Source organism: Cygnus olor, chromosome Z (genome assembly GCF_009769625.2).
Source record: "Cygnus olor isolate bCygOlo1 chromosome Z, bCygOlo1.pri.v2, whole genome shotgun sequence".
Lineage (NCBI taxonomy): Eukaryota > Metazoa > Chordata > Aves > Anseriformes > Anatidae > Cygnus > Cygnus olor.
In genome coordinates, this window is record NC_049198.1 from 59,847,562 (window position 1) to 59,869,811 (window position 22,250).

General features: G+C 36.7%; 1 protein-coding gene across 2 annotated transcripts in view; it reads left to right on the forward strand.

The window, feature by feature from the left end:
- Positions 1–20,616, forward strand: part of YTHDC2 (YTH domain containing 2) — a 39,144-nt gene extending 18,528 nt beyond the window's left edge. The window contains exons 9-30 of one of the 2 annotated variants that reach the window (XM_040541099.1): positions 698–846; positions 2,725–2,860; positions 3,217–3,343; positions 4,399–4,464; positions 5,379–5,557; positions 5,735–5,831; positions 5,918–6,005; positions 6,092–6,172; positions 7,068–7,150; positions 8,209–8,314; positions 8,434–8,553; positions 8,870–9,142; positions 9,619–9,745; positions 10,256–10,461; positions 11,002–11,197; positions 14,073–14,182; positions 14,732–15,024; positions 15,458–15,632; positions 16,676–16,879; positions 19,586–19,768; positions 20,239–20,342; positions 20,489–20,616. In XM_040541099.1, coding sequence (XP_040397033.1) covers positions 698–846; positions 2,725–2,860; positions 3,217–3,343; positions 4,399–4,464; positions 5,379–5,557; positions 5,735–5,831; positions 5,918–6,005; positions 6,092–6,172; positions 7,068–7,150; positions 8,209–8,314; positions 8,434–8,553; positions 8,870–9,142; positions 9,619–9,745; positions 10,256–10,461; positions 11,002–11,197; positions 14,073–14,182; positions 14,732–15,024; positions 15,458–15,632; positions 16,676–16,879; positions 19,586–19,768; positions 20,239–20,319 — 3,080 coding nt within the window. In that variant the 3' untranslated portion in view covers positions 20,320–20,342; positions 20,489–20,616. Of the gene's footprint in view, positions 1–697; positions 847–2,724; positions 2,861–3,216; positions 3,344–4,398; positions 4,465–5,378; positions 5,558–5,734; positions 5,832–5,917; positions 6,006–6,091; positions 6,173–7,067; positions 7,151–8,208; positions 8,315–8,433; positions 8,554–8,869; positions 9,143–9,618; positions 9,746–10,255; positions 10,462–11,001; positions 11,198–14,072; positions 14,183–14,731; positions 15,025–15,457; positions 15,633–16,675; positions 16,880–17,056; positions 18,432–19,585; positions 19,769–20,238; positions 20,343–20,488 lie in introns of those variants that run through there. The other variant, XM_040541100.1, reaches the window with a different exon arrangement.
- The last annotated feature ends 1,634 nt before the right edge of the window (positions 20,617–22,250 follow it).

Below are 22,250 nucleotides of genomic sequence, written 5' to 3' on the forward strand. Positions count from 1 at the left end.
GAAGTGGTTCAGATTTTCACTGCTTTCTTCAGGCATGGGTATATTTAATAAATATTAACCCAGAGACATTATCTTACTTGAACTTAATATAATTGTCTTAAAATTGATTCAGTAGATATATTTTTTTGAGAAAAGTTTTCCTAACAACTTAATGATTCCAGTGTCTTTAGGAAAAAAACAAAACAAAAACCAGAAAAAATGAATCTGTAACATACAATCAGAACTGTGTATTTATTGTGTTGCTCAGCTTCAATTCCAATAGATAGCAAAGTTCACTTAAAAGAGCGATGTCCTTTACTATTTCTTCTATTTGTATGCAAAAAGTAGTTGTTACATGTAGGAGCTATTTCACTTTCCTCTGGTTCTTCTGTTCTGGAGAAAAATCTGGACTTAATTGTGTAGAAAATACTTCCTTAGAGAACTCCTTTGAATGCATTTGAGTTAGAATACTGATGACTTACCAGTAACACCCAAATGATTTTTTTTACCTTATTCTTAGAGCAGACATTTATAATAGTATACTTTGGGTGCCCTTAATCACAGAATTTATCTTGAACTGGTACCAGCATTCTCAATTGAATAAAAGAGAATGCAATAGGTAAAACTTTATGACTTGATGTAACTATTTTATAACCAAAACCAATGAATGATTAAAGTGATTGTAAAACCTCTTTTGGAAATATCTTACACCTTCTAGAAGAAAAACAGCAAAGTACTCTTACTGAGTGGTATTCTGCTCAAGAAAATAGTAGCAAGCCAGAGTCTCAGAGACGAAGATCTGTTCCAAATCTATCTGAAGAGTATAATCTGATGGATGATGGGGGTGACACAGTATTTAATCAACAGGTAAGTTTTTCCTTTTGTTGGAAGAGATGTTTTAAATTTGTAATATAGTTATCCATTTAAAAACTGGTTTATAAAGGTAGTGGGAGAATCAAGTACCATTCACTGGAGGAGAAGATTTTGTCTGAAACCATTTAAGGAACCTGAGTGTGCACAAGTCCATGGGACCTGATATGATGCATACAGGGGTCATGAGGAAACTGGCAGATGAAATTGCTAAGACATTATTCTTTGAAAAGTCATGGCAGTCTAGTAGAGTTCCCAGTAACTTGAAAAGGGGAAACGTAACTCCTACTTTTAAAAAGGGAAAGAAGGAAGGCCTGGGAAGCCGCAGGCCAGTCAGTCTCACTGCTGTACCTGGCAAGATCATGGAGCAGATCCTACTGGAAACTGTTACGGGACATGGAAAACAAAGGTGATTGGTTACAGCCAGCATGGCTTCCCTAAGGGCAGAGGTTGCCTGGCAAATCTGGTGTCCTACAATGGGGTTGCAGCATTAGTGAATAAGGGGAGGAGTAAGTGATGTCATCTACCTGGGTTTGTGCAAAGCATTGGATACTGTCCCACACGCCATCCTTGTCTCTGAAATGGAGAGACATGGATCTGATGGATGGACCCGTCAGTGAATTAGGAACAAGTATTATTTAACATCTTTGTTGGTGACATGGACAGTGGGATTGAGTAGAAAGTTTGCTGGTGACACTATGCTGTGTGGTGCAGTTGACACTGGAGGGAAAGGATACTGTTCAGTGCAATCTGGACAGGCTTGCGAGGGCCTGTGCGAACCTCATGAAGTTCAACAAGGCCAAGTGCAAGGTCCTGCATCTGAGCTGGGGCAATTCCAAACATGAATACAGGCTGGGTAGAGAATGGATTGAGAACAGCCCTGAGGAGAAGGACCTGGGGGTGCTGGTGGATGAGAAGCTTGGCATGAGCTGGCAATGTACACTTACAGCCCAGGAAGCCAACTGTACCCCTGGGGTACATCAAAAGCAGCATGGCCAGCAGGGCAAGGGGAGGTGATTCTCCCGCTCTGCTCTGCTCTTGTGAAACTCCACCTGGAGCACTGTGTTCAGCTCTGGGGCACCCAGAAGGAAATGGATGTATTAGAAAAGTCCAGAGAGGGCCATGAGGATGATCCAAAGACTAGAGCACCTCTCTTATGTAAACAGGATGGTGCAGTTGGGGTTCTTCATCGTAGTGAAGGCTTAAGGGGTTCCTTATAGTGGCCTTCCAGTACCTAAAGGGGGCCTACAGGAAAGCTGGGAAGGGACTCTGTGTCAGGAAGTATAGTGGCAGGACAAGTGGTCACAGCTGTAAACTAAAAGAGAGTAGATGTAGATTGGATGTTAGCAGGAAGGAAATGCCTCACTCTGAGGGTGGTGATGCCCTGGCACAGGTTCCCCAGAGAAGCTGTGGCTGCCCCATCCCTGGAGGTATTCAAGACCAGGCTGGATGGGGCTTTGGGCAACATGGTCTACTGAGAGGTTCTCAGCCTGTGGCAGAGGGGCTGGAACTGGATGGTCTTTAAGGTCCCTTCCAACCCAAACCATTCCGTGATATTATTCCTACAGAGATTCTAGAAGGATATTAATGTTACACATTTTTTCTTTTTATTAGGATGAACTATTCTAGAATATAGCCCAAGTATGCTTATCCATTATGATGATTTTACATATTTTTTTAGATTGAGTGGATAGAGTGTTTTCAGTACTTGCATGTGATACTTCAAATACTTTTACTGATCACTGAATGCTGTATTTCTTGTTGTTTCTCAAAAAACCTGATAGAATACTTAGCAATTCGTATATGAGTATAAAGACAAAAGAACTTTTCAAAGAGATTCGTCATTTTAATTCTGTTTTTTTTTTTTTTCTTCAGACTGAAAAAGATGCAAATTGTCTTGAACCATGGTTAATAAAGGAAATGGATTCTTGTCTTTCTGACATCTGGTTGCATAAAGATATTGATTCCTTTGCTCAGGTGTTCCATCTCATTTTAACTGAAAACATTAGTGGTAAGTTGCTTCTGATTATTTTGTTTCACAAGAAAAAAACAACCATGAAATGACTTGATTTTCTGTGATTTTGTTACCTCAATTCTCAAATGTTTTTTTTGAATTCTGATGCTGATTCAAAAAAAAAAAAAAGCCTAGCAGAGTTAATCAGTTGTGTACTTATTTGTTATCGTACTCGTTTTGAAGTATTGATATATATGTTTTTGCTGTTTCAGAAACATTCTAAATTTACATGAATTGACTGATAGGATGGAGTGAAGAAATAAATTCTTGTTGGGCTGGGTTTTGAGAGTCATATTCATATTTTGCTTAGAAGAAAAATTATGTACTTTTTTGCTAATTTTTGTACTTCTCAGTTGATTATAGGCACAGTGAAACCAGTGCAACTGCACTAATGATTGCTTCAGGGAGAGGCTTCCTGAGTCAAGTAGAACAACTGATCAGTATGGGAGCAAGTATCCACTGCAAATCATCCAATGGCTGGTAAAAACAAACAGATAAACTGAAAAAAACCCAACAACTTATATTTCAATATAAAAATGATAAAACTTAAAAAGCATAACAGAACTCTTAATTTACTAATTTATCAGAATATTGCAAGTGGTAATGAGTTTTGACAGTCTAAAGAATTTCTAATTTCTGTTCCATTACATTGTTTTCTGTAAATTCTAAATTAAATTCTCAATTAAATGGTCTTGAATGCAGGATGTACTATATTCCTGCTTTCAAGGAACCTGATTTAACCTACTGTTAGGAAAAGTTAGGAATCTTTCCTCACTTGGTTGATTAGACCCAAAATGTTTGGCGGCTCAAATTATAAGAGAGTAAACTATACTGGATTAAAAAAAAAAATTATCCTGCAGGTGCAAAGATCTTTGCAGTGTTACAGTTGCAAGAATGTTCTGTTGGGTAGGAAAATCCCTGTTAATTTCTTAAAAAAATTAATAAAAAATTAGATTTTGGTGACTATAAATCTGTCTTTGGATAACTGGGAACTACTATAAATTGCTGTAGTGTAGAAGGATAAGAATAGGGATTCCAGGGGGCTGATCTTTGAAGAACTCGGGAAGGAATGCAGTTTGAAAGGAAAACAGAATGTGAGGAGGATGACTTCCACAAGGTATCAGAGCCCAGTAGTTTTACACATTTTGGAGAAAAACACCTGGGGTATGACTTCTCAGAATTATTTAAAGGACCAGGTAAAAGGCTGCTATAAAAAGGCATAGTTTAGCTGTGCACATTTGTGACACTCCTTCAAAAAACAAACCATTCTTCCTACTCCTTTCCCTTTGCAGGTACTTCTGTGTAGAGATACCATTTTACTTGATAAAGAATTGCAGCTATATAAAAATTGTGAAACTATTTATTATACGTGTTTTTACAAGTTGCTAATCCATCAGTAATGACACTGCTTAAATGGTAATGCAGAAATGATAGAACAGTGCAGTGCAGCGTGTCAGTTGTCTTCTCACATAAGGTGCTACTCATATGTATCTTGTGAAGAGAAAATAATAAAGACCATTATGCAACTCTTTAAGGATGGCTTTGGACTGGGCTAAGCATTTTGGGCAGACGGAGGTTGTTGACCTGTTGGAATCCTACAGGTAAGCTATAACTACTTTGCAAAAACAGTTGTTTAACTTGGTACATGGATGTTTGTGTTTTGCCACCTTTTAATCAGAACAGTTTTGTGTACTCTAAAATTTGGCCTAGAGGGATTTGTTTGAGAGTAGAAGCATTCTGAAAAGATGTTTATGATGCTGAATAGAAACTTTTTTAGTGATTGCACGACTCCTGGGATAAATATAGTTCTAGTGGTATAGGAACTCTTTATATCATTAGCCTTTATTGTCATTTTATAACACAACAGGAATGTCAGTGCCTAGTCTTGATGTGATTATAGTAACTTACATAAATATGGAGGAGGTACTGATTCTATACCATGTTTTCAAAATAAGCATCTTAAATGAAAATAGTGCAAATGGCATCTTTTTTTTCTGTGCATTATTGATACATGATATACCCATATTTAAAGAAACATTGTATGCAGGTAACATGTAGGCCAGTACATTAAAGAACTGTTTGATGTTTAACTCACAGGAAATAGTTACAGTTCTGTAGACTTATATTGTTATAATTTGTCTTTGTGTAGTTTCTTAATGTAGTTATTGCTTAAATTTCATGGTAGGGAAGTTTTTGGAAGACACGTTCTTCTAAATGTTTTCCCTTTAGCACAAAAAACAAACTAGGTAACCTCCAGTTCTTCCCGGTTTGCTTATGGTCATGTTTCAATGAAGTACAGTAACTCTAATGCTAAAAATTAGAGTTGCATGCTCTGCAGGGTTAGCATGTAAGTCAGTCAACAGTAATAGTATTGTGGACATGCTGTTCTTCTGCACTTTAAACTTAAACATTGGACACAGGTAGTCATCTTAGTCTGGATCTAAATTTGAGTTGATGGCTGAATGCAAACTTGAAGTAAACAACATTGACCCTCGCCTATATTTGTATGTTTTAGTGCATCAGTGGAATTCGGAAATCTGGATGAAAGTTCCCTCGTTCAATCAAGTGGTAATGACCTTGGAGCAGAGGACAGAGAATTGTTGAAAGCTTATCATCACAGTTTTGATGATGAAAAGGTGGATCTGGACCTGATTATGCACTTACTTTATAACATCTGTCATAGTTCTGAGAGTGGTAGGTATATATACACAGTCCTATATAACTGCTGTGGATTCAGCTTCTGATTATTTGTGCTCTTTTTTCAGTAATACCAAAAACCTTCTGGGTAGTTGTGTGCATGTTACTGAAGTGTATTTTTGTATATTTGAAGTGAATTTGTTGTTTAACTCTATAAATCAACTCTGTTTGTAGGAGCAATTTTAATATTTCTTCCTGGATATGATGAGATAGTTAGCTTGAGGGACTGTATTCTTTTTGATGACAAGAGATTTGCTGATAATGCTCACAGGTAAAACCTTTTATTTCAATGGTTGTATTGAGGTTTTTATTGTTTCTTTTAAAGATCCTTAAAAAGTACTCCTTGTCATTCATTAGGTATCAAGTTTTCATGCTTCATTCAAATATGCAGACTTTGGATCAGAAGAAAGTGCTTAGAAGTCCACCTTCTGGTATTCGCAAAATAGCAAGTATCAGATGACTTCTTCACATATTATATTGATCTATGTAGTCTTTACTTTTACAGTTACTATAGTCTTTTTTTACTTGCAGATTCTTTCTACTAATATTGCAGAAACCAGCATCACAGTTAATGACGTTGTATTTGTTATTGACTCAGGCAAGATGAAAGAGGTATGATTGACTTAAACTTTCTTTGGGAAGTAAAATTTTAAAGATTATTTTAAAATACTAATATACCATAAATTTTGGAGAAATTAATTTTTGAGAGCTAGTATATGTCAAGTAATAAAACTCACTGTGAAGTTCTGGCATTCTTTATGACAAGTACTGTAAACAGCTGTTTAAAAACCCTGGAAAAGTTACTGCAGGCTACTGTATATGAAAATAACTTAGCACTTCTGCTTGATTTTTAAAGAAAGTCTATCAGCTTAGAACCCCATCTTCCTGAGAGTTAAACAACACTGGAAGTTCCCTCTTTCATGTTATTCTGTCTAGACCAGTTCTAATCCAATGCAAAGTTTTCAGACACTCTTTTTGATACGCTGAATGCCCCCCTCACTAATTACTTCTGTGAGAAACATGAGAACTTACAGTAATGAGGCAGTTCAAGACTTACTGTATGATGTAGAAAATCAAATTGGATTTCATGGGAGATATACACACCAAATTTATCAAGTTTTCATGGTACTACAATTGTTTTGTATTTCTGCACCAAATGCAGGAAAAGTGGGACATAATTTCCAAGTGAGGGAAAGAGTAAAACTTTATTGCATATAATAACATATTTTTACTTCGTGATACTTCAAAACACAACTCATATCACTTACTGATTAACACTATTGAGTAGGAAAACTTCTGATTTAGAAAACTGTGTAGTGCAAAGATACTGCAAATGAGGTAGCATAACTTTACTTCCAACTAAGTCCTTTAGAACATGATTTTATGCCAAAAATGTTGGTAATTAATATTATTTTTTATAGATCTTCTATTGATGATTCAAATCATTAATAATTCTTATTTCATGTACTCTGTTCAATCTTGATTTTATTTTCCTTTTCTTTTGTAGAAATCTTTTGATGCACTGAGTTGTGTTACAATGCTAAAAACTGTGTGGATTTCAAAAGCTAGTGCCATCCAGAGAAAAGGCAGGTAATAAATGCTTCATGCAGGTTTTTATCATGCAAACATCCACCATCCTGTGTGGTAAGGATAAAGTACACAGTCTAAGAGGAGCCATGCTGGGTAACATTACTACATTAGTCCAGTATAAAGTTTGACTATGGCCATTAAGTCTCTGAAGAAAAGTGAGGGTCAGCATGTAGTTCCTTGGAGTAATTTCCCCAAGTCCTAGAAAAATGTGACTTAGCTCCCAGAGCTTACAGTAGGCTTGTTTTTTCTTCTTCCCCCATGAAACTGTTCACTACCAGCACCCACTGTACCCTGTTAGGTATTTCACAACTTGACCTATATTACCTCTGGGCAAAGGGCTGCCTACCAGTTTTTGCTTGATGCCCCTTCATCCCTATATTAGAAGAGACATTGAACAGTGATTTCTTACTTTTTCCAGACTATTTGTGACTTTACAGGGCTCTGTCATTCTTGTTGACACTGGGTGAAGGCTAAGTGTTTTGTAGCAACCAGTGTTTGCTTCTATAATATTGGCATTAACTTTCAGGAATCTTAGTGTGCATGTAAGCATTTGCTTTCTTTGTCCCCTCATTTTTAAGTAGTTTGGTCTTGGTTCTACCTTTTACTCCTGGAAAAACTTCCAGCTCCTTGGGGATTGTGAGGAGGTTTAAGAGAGGAAGAAATTAAGTCTCTTATATTCTTTATAGGAAAAACAGTAATATTTAGATTGATCTTAGGTTAGTAAAAAAAAAAAAACACCACCAACCACCACCAACACAACAAAAACAAATAAATAAACACAAACACTCATCACTTTGTTTGGGCCTTGTTTTTGTGTCTCCAAGTCTTTCAATGTTTGGCATAAAATTATAGTAACAAATTTCCATACTGAAAAACAGTCTGCGTTCTGAAAGATTCTTACTTCATATGTGAGAATTAGGATTAACAGAATTATCTTTTTATTAGATCTGCTTCTACAGACAATTCCTATTCTAAGTTTGTGTTGTTTATGTATGTGTGTGATTTTTGTTTTTTTTAAAGATGTAATTATTAACAACTTCCCATATTTTATTTTCAAGGGCTGGGCGCTGTCAGCCTGGAGTCTGCTTCCGTCTCTTCAGCAGGCTCAGATTTCAGAATATGTTGGAATTTCAGACTCCAGAACTTCTACGAATGCCACTTCAGGTGCTTGTTCAGTTATAATTTATAACTTAAAAAAAATGTATTATCAAACTATACTACCAATTCCAAGAGTTGTTTTCATACAATCTTAATTTTATCTTTTTTATGTTTCTAACTTGTAGGAGCTTTGTTTACACACAAAACTGCTGGCTCCAATTAATTGTCCAGTTGTTGACTTTCTTATGAAAGCTCCTGATCCTCCACCGGCTTTAATTGTGAGAAATGCTGTGCAAATGCTTAAGGTCAGCAGAAGTATAGATTTAGATGGAATTGTATTTGTTTCTATGTTTGTGGTGTGGCAGTATATCTTACTGAGTTTCATATTTACTGTGGTTTTGTTTCTGTTTTCTTCTTGTTTGTGTGGATGATGTTTTAATATTGAAGGAAAAGAATGCTTAAAAATTTCATCTCAAAATTTACACGGAGTTTGACTTGTATTCTTAGTATTCAGAACAAGTCCAGTTAATGTCCTGTATGTACCTTCTTTCTGCTTTTATTAGAAATTAATTTTGTCTGCTTCCCCTTCCCCCCCCTTTTTTTTTTTTTTTTTTCAAACAGACAATAGATGCCATGGATACTTGGGAAGACCTCACTGAACTTGGTTATCATCTCGCTGAATTACCAGTAGAGCCACACCTTGGTAAAATGGTGTTGTGTGCTGTTGTTTTGAAGTGCCTGGATCCCATTCTTACTATTGCTTGTACTCTTGCATATCGAGACCCTTTTGTCCTACCTACACTGGCCTCTCAGAAGCGTGCAGCTATGCTGTGCAGAAAACGTTTAACTGCAGGAACATTTAGTGACCATATGGCATTTCTCAGGGCTTTCCAGGTATTATTATTTCTTCAGAAAGAATACTAATCACAATAGATCATGTACTGAAGTAAATGATGTGCCTATAAAGTTGGATGTAGAATGATAGATTGAGTAAGTCGTTAGATAATAAACTTTTTTTTTGCCTACTGGCTTTCCTGTGTATTAAACTCATTAATAACTTTGTGAGGAAACATTTTCAGCTTTTTAATTTATATTTTTTAATCTGTCTAAATTCTAATCGTTCTAACAAAATGAGACTTCAAGTTATTGTAACAGGATATAAAATAACTTGGAGATACATTAAGTTAATTTAGAGAATTGGGTAAAGATAATTTAGTAGTTAGCCAGAAAAAAATCTGATTCGATGCATTTCAGTTTGAGAATTGTTTTGTCTTTGTTTTTCTATGTAAATGTTACTGTACTTGAGAAGTGCATTTTTTTGGTTTTTAGCTAATCAAATCTAAAGGCAAATGTAAAAATACTCTTTACAGGCATGGCAGAAGGCACGGAGTGATGGCTGGGAGAGAGCCTTCTGTGAAAAGAACTTTCTTTCTCAAGCCACCATGGAAATCATCATAGGAATGAGAACACAATTGCTTGGTCAGCTTAGAGCTTCAGGTAAGTAGCTCAATTTTTGTAATGCACCATCTGAATCCAAAATAGTGTAAGTGTATATGGATTATAACAGGAATAACATTCACAGGTGTCATATTCCTTTACTAATTTGAAATAGACCAGTACACATCCATTCTGGTCATGGTGGAGCTACCAAAGAGAGGAGGTGTTGCTGGAAAACAGAATCAGATGCTAATCTTACTGAAAGTACCCTTGCAGTTCTACATTCTGCTGGCTTTCATATGAAATATGACTTTCATATGAGAGAGAGGTTTCCTTGAATTTTTATGTTATGTTAATTTATTTCTGTATTAGATGTTTCTGTGCTTTAAGAACTAATTGCTTTTTGCATTAGTACAAAGCGCCTTATCAAGAAGGATTTTGGTCGAATAGTTTCTTCTTGGTGCTGTTAAGGCTGGCAGTGTGAAAAATGCAGCAAATGTATAGTGAGAAACAAAACTATGAATGTTAAATGCAATCCAGTGTACTACATCTGTCTTCTTCCTCGTTCAGGTTTTGTCAGAGCCCGAGGAGGAGCTGATATCAGAGATGTTAACACTAACTCTGAAAACTGGGCTGTAGTTAAAGCTGCCTTGGTAGCTGGGATGTATCCCAATCTAGTACATGCGGACAGGGAAAGCCTGGTTTTGACGGGACCAAAAGAGAAGAAAGTGCGTTTTCATCCTACCTCTGTTCTTAGCCAGACTCAGTATAAAAAGGTAAAATCTCTTACACTCTTTTGTCAAGTACGGATTCAAAGATATTCTACCAAATTTATGAAAGTTTTAGAAATGTCCTTTCATAGTTGTACTTTAAAAGTAGCATGCGTGTGCAAGTTATTAGACACTACAGTTTTAGGAAATATTTTTCCTGCTGGTTGATGAAACAAAGAATTAGAGTTGGTTTAGTTTTACAATATTTCACCCAAAATTAATTCAGAAGGAATAATCCTAGGTGGAACAAGACAGTATGGCAAAAAAAAAAGACTAAGGCCCTAGTTATGAACTTGTGTTAAAGACAGTAATCTCTGCTCATAGTAGCAAGCAGTTCTGCTCTGAAACTTGGATTTTTAGATGCTTGAAGCGAAGTATTTGGCTTCAAAGGTGGTAGGATGTTCTTTCTAAGTAAAATTGAATTTTGTGTGCGTGTATCTGTCTGTGTTTTTACATAGATATATATCTATAAAATGAGAAATGTTAAAATCTATTTCAATTACAAAGAGAGGGTAAAACAGCCTAGTCTTGATTGCTTCTGTGCAGATTCCACCAGCGAATGGGCAAGCTGCAGCTGTTCAGGCACTCCCCACAGACTGGCTTATATATGATGAAATGACAAGAGCTCACAGGATAGCAAATATCAGATGTTGTTCAGTTGTAACACCTGTCACTGTGGCACTCTTCTGTGGACCAGCTAGGTTACCACGTAACGCTTTGCAGGAGCCTTCATCCCTTCGAGGTATATTGGATTTCAGATCTGGAATGTTTCAATTTAATATGTATTAGAATGTGATATGGAAGGCTCACTTCACAAGGGTATTTAGTACATGTATTGGCTAATTCTTTAAGCTACAGAGCTATGGTTCCTATAGCTGTTCCAGAATAGTTTACTGGCTCTGTAAGTAATGGCTCAGTTACGCAAAAGAAATTTTCTAACTTAATGTCCTTCTAAAAAAAAAAAAAAAAAAACACTTATGAAGTGCTACATTTTGATTCCATTAAATGTAACTTTTTACTATTGGTATAATAAGTAATGAAAAATAAAAGATAAGGAACTTCATTCTTCAGTGTACTGTCAGAAATGATCACCATCCCTGACCTTGTATTCTAATGTTCTGCTATATGTAAGGATTATGAAATTTGTCACAGGGATTGTGATCTATTCTTAATCTACAGTAAGACCTATTCCCAGTAAACAGTTGGTTTTCGTAGCAGTTGTTAATTGATCACGCTAGGGAAACTGCAGTTCCATGTTACACCTACGTTCCATCAACAGCCATCATTCCTGAAAAATTACTTTATCAAGTATTGTTTCCTTTTTCCCCATATTTGTAATGTGAGCCATACCTGGGTGATTTGGATACAGTAAGCATTAATGCAGAAGTTTCAGGCTTCCCTGGCATAAGGCAGTTGAAGAATAACAGAGGTCCCCTTCTCTTCTTACTGTTTTATCTGTTTGTGAAAACATACCATACAAAATACCTGTGTCCTTACTGGACAGAACCAGGTTTGCTTTCGTGTGTCTAAAATTAGTTAACCAGAAAAAGAGGTTGTGAACAAAGGAATTGTTGAAGTCCCAGAAAGTATTTGAATAATTACTTGTATTTTATACTAATCTAAGAGCACTTCAGTAGCCTATTGTGTTATGAGAAGTAGAGAACTAGATTTGTAGAAGATTGTCACAAGCCTTCAAATATTAGAGAACTTAAATGAGGGAGAAAAGGCTATACCACTGAATGTTGTCTGGACTGAAATGACTTTATTTTAAAGTTGAGGAAATCCCTTCTGACTTACAACTTGATGAATAAGATTATGCTGCTATTTTAACTAATTTGTAATAACAGAATTTATAATTAATTCTAAACTACTTTCAGTTTTGCAGTTCTTGAAACTAGAAAGAAGTGTAGATTCTGTAGCATATAACTTGAGAATCTGCCAAAAAATCTCTGAAATAAATTTAGAAGAAACACTGAGGGTAGGTCAGAATGACTACTGTCTCCTTGAGGCATGAACACCCTAATCAGGATAGGCTTTGTTACGACAGTAACTGCGTGACTGTAGACCTGGTATGGTATGGAATTAACCTCTTTGTAAACACTAGGATAATGGACACAACCATACAGAGATTCTCATTTAGTATACCCTACTTTTTCCCTAAATCAAGTTTATAACAAGCTTTAAAAGTGATTGAAAGCTGCTCTGAACTATGTCTGTAGTAGTTCTACCTAGATTGTAGGAGTTGCTAGCAGTTCCTTTGCTCTTTGCTCCCCTCCTCCTGCCCCCCCCCCTACAGTACTTAAAGTCTAGGTGGCAAGTCCAATAGCACAAGTCAGTCTGGTCACTCTGAAGGCAGGACCAACACGAGACTTACCTTTACGGTGATGTTAAGCATTTTTTGACTGGAAAGAACTTGTATGAGGTGTTGGGAAAGGCTGTAATTTCCACAGAGGGCACTTCGATGTGCAAGTACTTAGTTTGAAGATAGGTGTCAAATTTTGAGAATAATTTAGAACTTCTTAATGTAATATTTCTAGAGCAACCAATAGCAACTTTTCTTTTTTTCCCCCCAATAAAGATGCAAGCAATATTACATCACTTAAATTAATGCATACAAATATTAATGAATCCCCATCCATAAATTATATTCACATAGTTCTGAAGTATCACAAATTATAGTTAGTAATGAAATAAAGAATGCAATTAATATTATGAAACGTGTCATGACAATATTAGTACTGAAAAGTATAGTGTGTACGTTTTTTCTCCTACAGACTGCTTTCTCTGGTAGTTTGAACCAGATTATTCAAACAGTAACTCAAACAATTTAGAAACTATCGGTATGGCAAAATATATATATTGATTCCAGCTAAAACATGCTTTTTAAACATTATGTTTTATTCTACTGATAACTTTTAAAAACAATTGGCTATCCTAGTGGCTAGAAGTAATTGGGAATACAGTTTCATTTTTTTAATTTAAGTGGAATGCTGTAGGGATAGAAGCAGAAATAATCTGTCCTGCTGCCTGTTCTCTAGAAATACTAGTTTGAATCAAAATAAGAGTTTATTAGAAGCTTTCTTGTCTTGCTCTTTAACTGTTACCTGTTATTTTTAAAAAAGGTATTTATCCTGATTGAACTGCAATGTTTTCCCCAAGAAATAATAATAATACTTAATATCTATATAACTATTTTTTATGTGTGTCTTTAATCTGCTATTTTACTAGGAAATAATGCATAGAGTGATGTGCAGTTTTGCAAACAGCTTCAGGCAAAGGTTTGTGTGATAACCATCATCAACATCAATGAATCATTATGTGGTTTGAGTCAAATTATCTCAATACAGCTCCTTACGTAGGAGGACCTTCAGCATGTCTGGATGCTGGAGTTCTGCTACTGAAGCAAAAGTAGCTCAACAAACTTGTTACTGCGATGTATTTGCATGAAATAAGTGATCTTAAAATGTCTCTTTGAAAAGTAGGTGAAATAGTATCAAGTGGAGTTAAATTTAGAAGGAAGGTAGGTTTATTTCAAGGTAATACAATACTGAGTATTTTTTGTAAGTAGAAAATATATAGGAATGTTAACGCACCTTATATATATATATTTAATCCAGGGGATGGGGTATCTAATGGTAACAGTGATAGTGAGGTGGAGGACGAAGCAACTTCTAATTCAGCACTACTGAAGCTAGATGAATGGCTTCATCTCAAACTGGACTCTGAGGTAAGTAATGTGTAGAGAAGCTCTGGCTGTTTTAGGAGGCAGAGTTGTTTATGAAACACTGAGTAATCAGATCCAATAATAATAATATCTCTTGTAGAGGTGTTCAAAGCTTTGATAACATGGAAGTTGGATTAGAGTCTTCTAAACTTAGTTAACCTCGTTTGAGCTGAAGTTTGCATAAGAAAGTGATGTCCCCTAGAACTAAGCTCTTTTCCCTCTTATATGAAGCATGCATAAATTCAGACTGGGTAGAGAGAAAAGGCATAAAGCATTTCATGATTTAAAAAAGTGAAAAATAAGTCCTGTAAGTTTACTGTATAATAACTTGAATTTGGTGCAGAGCTAGTTGAAATAAAAAGTTCCAATAATGACCTTAAAGCACTTAGCAGCTTTCTTTAAATGTTTTTCTCCGGCTTCCCCTACAGTTTAATCTTGCCCTTTGACTTGGACTCTACTTGTTCTAGAATGCCAGATGCTGCCTGTTAAGTCTGAATGTACCTGTCTGATCTAACTTTCATTAGTCTTTAACAGAATTGAAATTCATTACAGGCTGCTGGTTTGCTGTTGCAACTCAGACAGAAGTGGCATAGCTTATTTCTGCGTCGTATGCGAGCTCCTTCTAAACCATGGTCTCAAGTTGATGAAATAATTATAAAAGCAATCATAACTGTTTTAAGTACTGAAGAACAGTCTGCAGGTTTGCAGCAGCCTTCAGGAATTGGTCAGAGGCCAAGGCCTATGTCTTCTGAAGAACTTCCTTTAGCATCTACATGGAGGTCAACCAGCAGTAGAAAAAGCTCAGCAGAAACTGAATTGTCCGATGACTCGTCTAATGCTGAAAAGTAAGCTTTTGAGATCTTCTAGAGAACAGAAGAGGTATTTTTTTTATCTGTAAAAGCACCACTTGAATTTCTGTTGGTCATATAAAGGAAGAAAAAAATGGAAATATAGATGGAAGAATTGGTACTTTCCTGTAGAATGCTGTAGCTATGATTTCACTGATAAGTATTTGGTATGTATGCATGCTGTTTGAGAGGACATTCAGGAATGTCGTTCGTGAACTGTCTTCTCTGGGAAGAAGTATCAGAAGAGGTTTGACCCTAGCATGCAAAAATAATGCATAAACATATATATTTTATTTATTATTAAAGTGTTTGATATTGTTTGGAATTACTGTAACTGCATATTCATGGAATAGGCTGATATGTACATGTAAATTCTTCTGTATCAAACTCTTGTATCTTAAAACATCCTGTACCTACTTTTACTTTTTAGAGTTTTAATGAAATCTATGCCTCCAGCATTCCAGCCAAAGAAATACAAGGAAAAAAACACTTTGCACTCCAAACGAACATCAGATGACAGGTCAGATCAATCATCAGCGAGGTCTACGGACAGTAGTAGCTATCCCAGCCCATGTGCTAGTCCTTCTTCGACAATATCTGGAAAGGTAGAGTTCTCATAAATTATCCCCCTCTAGTACCAACAGAACTTCAAAAATAAATTCACTGATACTTTTCAACAACATTATAGAACTTAGATTTTCATTTTTTTAATAGCTGTGTAACACTTACTTACTTTTGGAACCTAAAACCTAGACAAAATATCCTCATTATGCTAGTTTAGTACAGCAAAAAATATTCTTCTTCGTACACTGCTGAGTTAAAAGCTATCCAAAATATAAAAGCTGAAGTAAAGCTATCCAAATAAAAATACGATTTAAAAAAAAAAAAACTACATATAGGCAGAGGTGTTCTAATTTCTTCTCTGAATTAGTGTATATAATACAGATCTGAAAGAATTAGATGGTACACTTCTGAATTCTTTGCTTTTTGTGTTTTCACACCTCTGTTTTCATAACAGCATACGCTGATACTGATTCTCTTTGTTTTATTTTGTGTTACCTGCCTTACTTATTTAATGACAATTATTTTAACAAAGCATGCATTTTTATTGAAGTCACTGGTGTAATTCTCCCTGCGTACTTAATAAACCAAAGTAATATTAAACCAATAACTAAGAAAACCTGTTGTTCCCCTAGGCAGTGACTTATTGGAAGATTTAATAATTTCTCTTAGGTCTTTCAATTTTTAAATTCAGCCAGTGTAAAAGAGTGTTTCCTGAAGGTAGAATTATGAGTAGTGCACTTAAAGTTAGTTCTTCTAGACTGCAGCTTAGTTTCACCTGAAGGTGTGTCAAACTTCAAAGAAGTTTAGTTACCTACTGGACAATTTAGGCATATTCTGCCATACTTCATTGCTTTTCCTCATGAATGATTGCTTTGGAAAGTGCTTCAAAAATGTAAAAACAGACCTGAAATTCATTTAAAAAACAATCCAGGCAGAACCATCACAGAGGTTCTGTGCTTCTAGCAGAATATGGGGATGGAGGGCAGGAATGCAGTTAAACGTTTTATCTTCATGTACTAAAATGCTTTAAAATTAAAATCGTAGAACCTGACTTACTTTGTTAATTTAAATTTATTTTTTCCAGGGTTCCAAATCTCCTTCACCAAGATCGAATGTGCCAGTTCGGTACTTCGTAATGAAAAGTAACAACTTGCAAAACCTTGATATTTCTCAGCAGAAAGGTGTATGGTCTACAAGGCCAAGCAATGAACGAAAACTAAATAGAGCTTTCTGGGAGAGCAGCATGGTTTACTTAATATTTTCTGTTCAAGGATCTGGACACTTTCAGGTGAGTCTGTGGTTAATACTAAATATTAGCTCTGATTGATGGTTTAGTAGATGAATACGTATGGTGCAGAGGTTTTTGCTTCTAAAAGGACTTCTGACCTTTTACTTAAAGTAGAAAAGCAAATGTATCTGGTGGCTCAGGAAAGTTCTTCATTCTTCTGGTAATATGCCTTTTCAGGTAACTCAACCTCTTGCTCAAAGGCTAGTAGTGAATTGCCTTCAAACGTCTGTTGGAATGCTTATGACCTACATTAATCTGTTAAAAGCAGACACACACAAGACACACACAAAAAAAAGGCAAGGGTTTGCTACCTTTTTCTTTGCATGCCAAAACTAACACTGTAAATGTTAGTAAATGACTAAGCAGCTAAAATCCAATGGCAGCTTTCTAAATTTAGGAAACACATAGATGTCTCCGACTAACTTGAATAATAGCTGTTTTGCTTGAACAGTATTTTCTAAGATCTATGAGAGGGGGAAGTCATACCATGATACTTAAAGAGCTTTGTCTTGAATTGTCAAATGTTTAGGTCAGAGGGTGTGATCAGTGTGACCTATATAAAATGTACTGTAATGGTTTACTTTAAAAATTCTAGCTTAGCAAGATATTTGTCAACAAAAGATGTCCAATTTGAAGTTAAAGGCCTGACCTGGTAGCATAAAGTTGCATGTTAACGGTGTTGTAGAGAAGGGTGAACTCAGTTGTTATGGGTAACTGAAGTTTATCTTTTTTATATAAATCTATTTATAAAAGTCAGCTAAATGTAAAAACCTCATGAACTAGTCAAATTACATCTGTCGTGATGATACCATGTGATAATTTGGCAAATGCAGATGTGCTACTGGAAAGAAATTTTTGGCATGCTGGTTGGTTATAAAAATGGTCTGTTGTATTGGGGCTCTTGGAGGAGGAAACAGGCTAGGAAATACATGCTGGAATCTGGAGTGTGGGTAGTTGATGTTGCCTTGCCCTCCAGTTTTGACAATACAATGAACATTCATGAAAATGTGAGACTTACATTACTATTACTGTTCTCTTGCACCAAGTCTGTCTTTGCTTAACACTTTTTTTTAACCTCCATTCCTTCTACTAATTTCCATTTAAGTTTGTCTTGAGCTATCTAGGACTGTGGTGGTTTAACACCAGTAGATAGACAGGCTCCACCATGCTGCGCTCTCACTTCCCCTCCTCAAAAAGACCAGCAGAAATTATGATGGAAAAAGAGCTCATGGACTGACATAAGGATGGGAGATCACTTGCCAATTACCATCATGGGCAAAACAGACACAGCCTAAGGGAGATTAATGTAATTTGTTGCCTCCTAATAACAGACTAGAACAGCTTGAACTAAAAGTAAACTACAAGCACCATCCCTTCAACCCCATCTATCCTATTCTGTCTCTTCTCCCGAAGCAGGGCAGGCAAATGACGAATGAAGGTTGTGGTCAGTCCTTAGGCCTGGGGTCTGCTTCTGCAGGGGCTCATCTCCATGGGTCGCAGCCTCCTCCAGGCCACATCCACCTGCTCCACCGGGGGCTCTCCACGGGCTGCAGCATGGAGATCTGCTCCATGTGGGACCCATGGGTTGCAAGGGGACAGCCTGCTCCACCTGGTGGAGCAGGGGAACTCCAGAGGCTGCAGGGGAACTTCTGCTGCATGCCTGGAGCGCCTCCTGCCCTCCTTCTGCAATAGCCTGCAGGGCTGCTTCTCACCCCTCTCTCCCAGCTGCTGTTGCCCAGCACTTCTTTCCCTTCCTTAACTCTGCTTTCCTAGAGGCCTACCCAGTGTCACTCTCTGGCTCAGCTCTGGCCAGCAGCAGGTCCCTTTTGGAGCAGCAGGAGCTGGCTCTGATCTGACATGGGGCAGCTGCTGGGCTCTGCTCACAGAGGCCACCCCTGCAGTCTCCCAGCTGTTACCAAAACCTTGCCATGTAAGTCCAATACAGTGTCTTAAACCAGTAGTGTGTGCTGGTAACTCAGGAGTCCAAGAACAGCAGTGCCCTACATATGTCATGGCTGGCACAGATTTGCCTGAATGGCTGCATTGGGAGCGTGTGTATTTTTTCCTTTTTTTTTTTTGGGGGGGGGGCGGGGGGATAGGAGGCAAATAGGGGTATCTTGCTTAAAGAACTGAGAAGAAATTTTGGGTTTAGAATTTCTTTAATTTCCTGTCTGTATACTTGTCTTTTTGGAATTTCTTTCCAATTTTTTGAAGAATAAGAAAACCAAACCCACTCTGACTTCTCCTTTCTTTGATGAACAGCTATGTTAAAATTTCACATAGAGTCGATAGAAGAGAGGGAATGAGAATGAAGGAATGTATTTCTGTAAAAAATATCTATAGCTAGCAAAGAATAACTAATGGACTGTTTTATAGTAGAACACTCATCTTGATCCCTTACACTTAAATGCTTTTACAACATATTTTAAACTTTGTAAAAAGTTTAGTCTTTTAGCAGTAGTCATGAGTGATTGAGAGGCATTCTTCATGGTCAAATTCTAGGAGGCATATTTGAAAAGGAAAAATGAAAGATACTTTTAATTTTCTAGATGTAAACATTTTTAAATATCCAGCTTCTTGGGTGAGAATGAAAATCACTCAAAGTAATTTGAAAGTTTAGTCTCCAGTCCAATCATTACTTAATTCCAAAGCAAGTAGATCTAATCTAACTGTGTTTTTCCTTTCACGTTTCAATTTTTGCTCCAGGGATTTGCCAGAATGTCTTCTGAGATAGGGAGTGAGAAAAGTCAAGACTGGGGATCTGCTGGTTTAGGAGGTGTATTTAAGGTGGAGTGGATCCGAAAAGAAAGCATTCCTTTTCAGTTTGCACACCATTTGCTCAACCCTTGGAATGACAATAAGAAAGTACAAATAAGCAGAGATGGCCAGGTAATATTACTGTCTCATAGCATCTCCATTACTTGATGGAACTATGTTGGTTTTATTTTTACCTTCTTTAGACTTGACACCTATCAGATGTCCCGATATATTTGTTAGTCTGAATCACAGTTCATTGATGCACTCTGCATAATCTTCTGATGAGTTACTGTTGAACTAATGGAGGCTTTGCTGTGGAACAAGAAAAAGTTCATATGGTAGAAGCAGCATTACTTGGAAGAATTTTGCACTACACCTTTGAAGTAATAGGTCAAGTTGTAGAAACTGACTTGTTGCGTTAATATGTATTGTATTTATGCTTTCAACAAAACTATATACTCCATGTGGAAACTCTTCTGTAAAATCACATTATTCCTTCATACTCTGAATTTACTAGTTACAATTTATATCTGAAAATTTAGTTTCTGTATGTTCAATAGTAGCAGTAGAAATAACTTCTCAGATTTCCCGCTCGTTTCTAGGAACTGGAACCACAAGTTGGAGAGCAGTTGCTACAGCTTTGGGATCGTACTCCTTCAGCAGAAAAAACTCAACTGAGTTGAGGATGTAAAGTAATATAGTAGAGGTAGGTGATTTCATGTATTATTTCCTTTTTATGATAGAGGAAAAGCTATCTATATGCAATATATCCTTACAGTGTTTGTTTTTGCAGTTTGTTGATTAACAGCTACAGTTAATAATAAATGTTCTTCTTGCTTTTTCTTTTCTCAGCCATGGTTGTCAAAACACCACTTAAAAGTGGTAGAACCACCAGTGTGCCTACAACATAAAGAAGAGGAAGAAGGTGGCGCAAGAAGCTCCCGAAGTTGTTAGTAATGCTATGCAGCTAGCAATGGGGGGAAAAAAAAAAAAAAAAATTGTTGGTTTTAGTATTTCTTTGTTTTAACAATAACGTTATTCACCAGCCTGGTTTTGACCGAATTGTATTTTTTAACTAGGTTATTTTTTATGTGGTGGATATTTAGAAAAATAGTTTAATTCGGAAGCAAGTTTGAAACAATGGACCATGTTAAGTTTGTGGGCTTTAAGTAGCACAGCAAGTAGTTTAAATGCACAGTTTACATTTGAAACTCTTCTTCATTTTGAGCTTCTCCTTAAAAGTTAACTTACTGTTTTATAAGGCTGGTATAACTTCAGTCTGTTCACTGTCAGCACGATGTTTGTAGTTACTCTCAAAATAAACTGAGAGCTTTTTCTGCTTCTGAGCCTGTTCTTATGTTCTCAATGTCTAATAAAAATATTCATACAGAGTTCAGAACACCCAGTGTACTCATTCTTGCATACTGTGTAGGGACTGCCATGCATAAACAATTGGTTTTGTGTTTCCAAGACTGAGTTTTTGTAAAGCTGGTATTGTCTAATATGGTGTTGCGGGAGACCATGGATGCAATGGAGGTGTGAGGCTCGTATTGCTTCTCCAGTACTTCTGGGCCTGTGCACACAAAACAAGGACTGGTAGTATTGTCTTGTACAGTATTTCAGGGCCCCATGTGTACCAGGGATAGAAGTGGAGCAGAGAGGCAGCAGGGGTGGTGTGTGATCAGTTAACAAGCCCAAGTGGTGCTTCTGTGGCTTGACAATACAAAAAAAAAAAGTGTGGCTAGGGAGTTCGGCATTCCCTGAGGTCTTTGGCTGCGCCAGCGAAGTCTTGTCCAGAGAAGAGGCTGTGTCCTGCTTCTTGCCTGACTGACAGCTGTGGTCGTGTAAGTCAGTCTTCAGGAACCCAAATACTAGGTCTAGCCCAGTCTTAATGAATTACTGGACTTGCTGTCTTTATGATATAGCTAGTTATACTACTAATCTGTATTTATTCCTATACCATTATTTGGAGAAAAATTCTTTATCCGTAAAGATTGTAATATATGTTACCATATCCCAGGGCTTGGCAGGGGTATGGTAGCTGCCTTAAAACACTGCTGTCCCAACCTAAACCTTGTAAACCTTGCTTACCAGCAAGTGACGGTACCTCTTTATTTGTTCTTTCTGCCTCACATTCTCCAGTGTGCATTGGGCTCCCTGCTGCATTGTATAGGTTTCAAGGGTACACATGGGAAACTTAAGTTTCTTCAAATGTAAGAATAGGAATTCATAGCTCTTTTCCTGAGCTTTAAACGTCACTGATAGTATCTTCTCCTTTCGTTCTTTTACAATTACTGTTTAGAAGAGAGAGATGACTTAAATTCTAGAATGGACAGCAATTTTTTCATTCAAACATTTAGGAGGAGGAAAAAAAAGTCAAGCTTGGCTTTTAAGAGAAGGGGAAGAAGAAATAGTAAGGTAAATATTCTTTAGTAATGTAAATATCGTACTTTTTCCAGGAAAACTTTGATAACCTACATCGACTAAAACTTTTGGAATGTCCAATGATTTTATTTATTTATTTATTTATTTTTACCCTGCGTGTGTGTATAGGTTTATGTGGCAAGGTTGGGTAGCCAGGTGAGGCTGTAAAGGTCTTCTCTGTAGAAGAGAC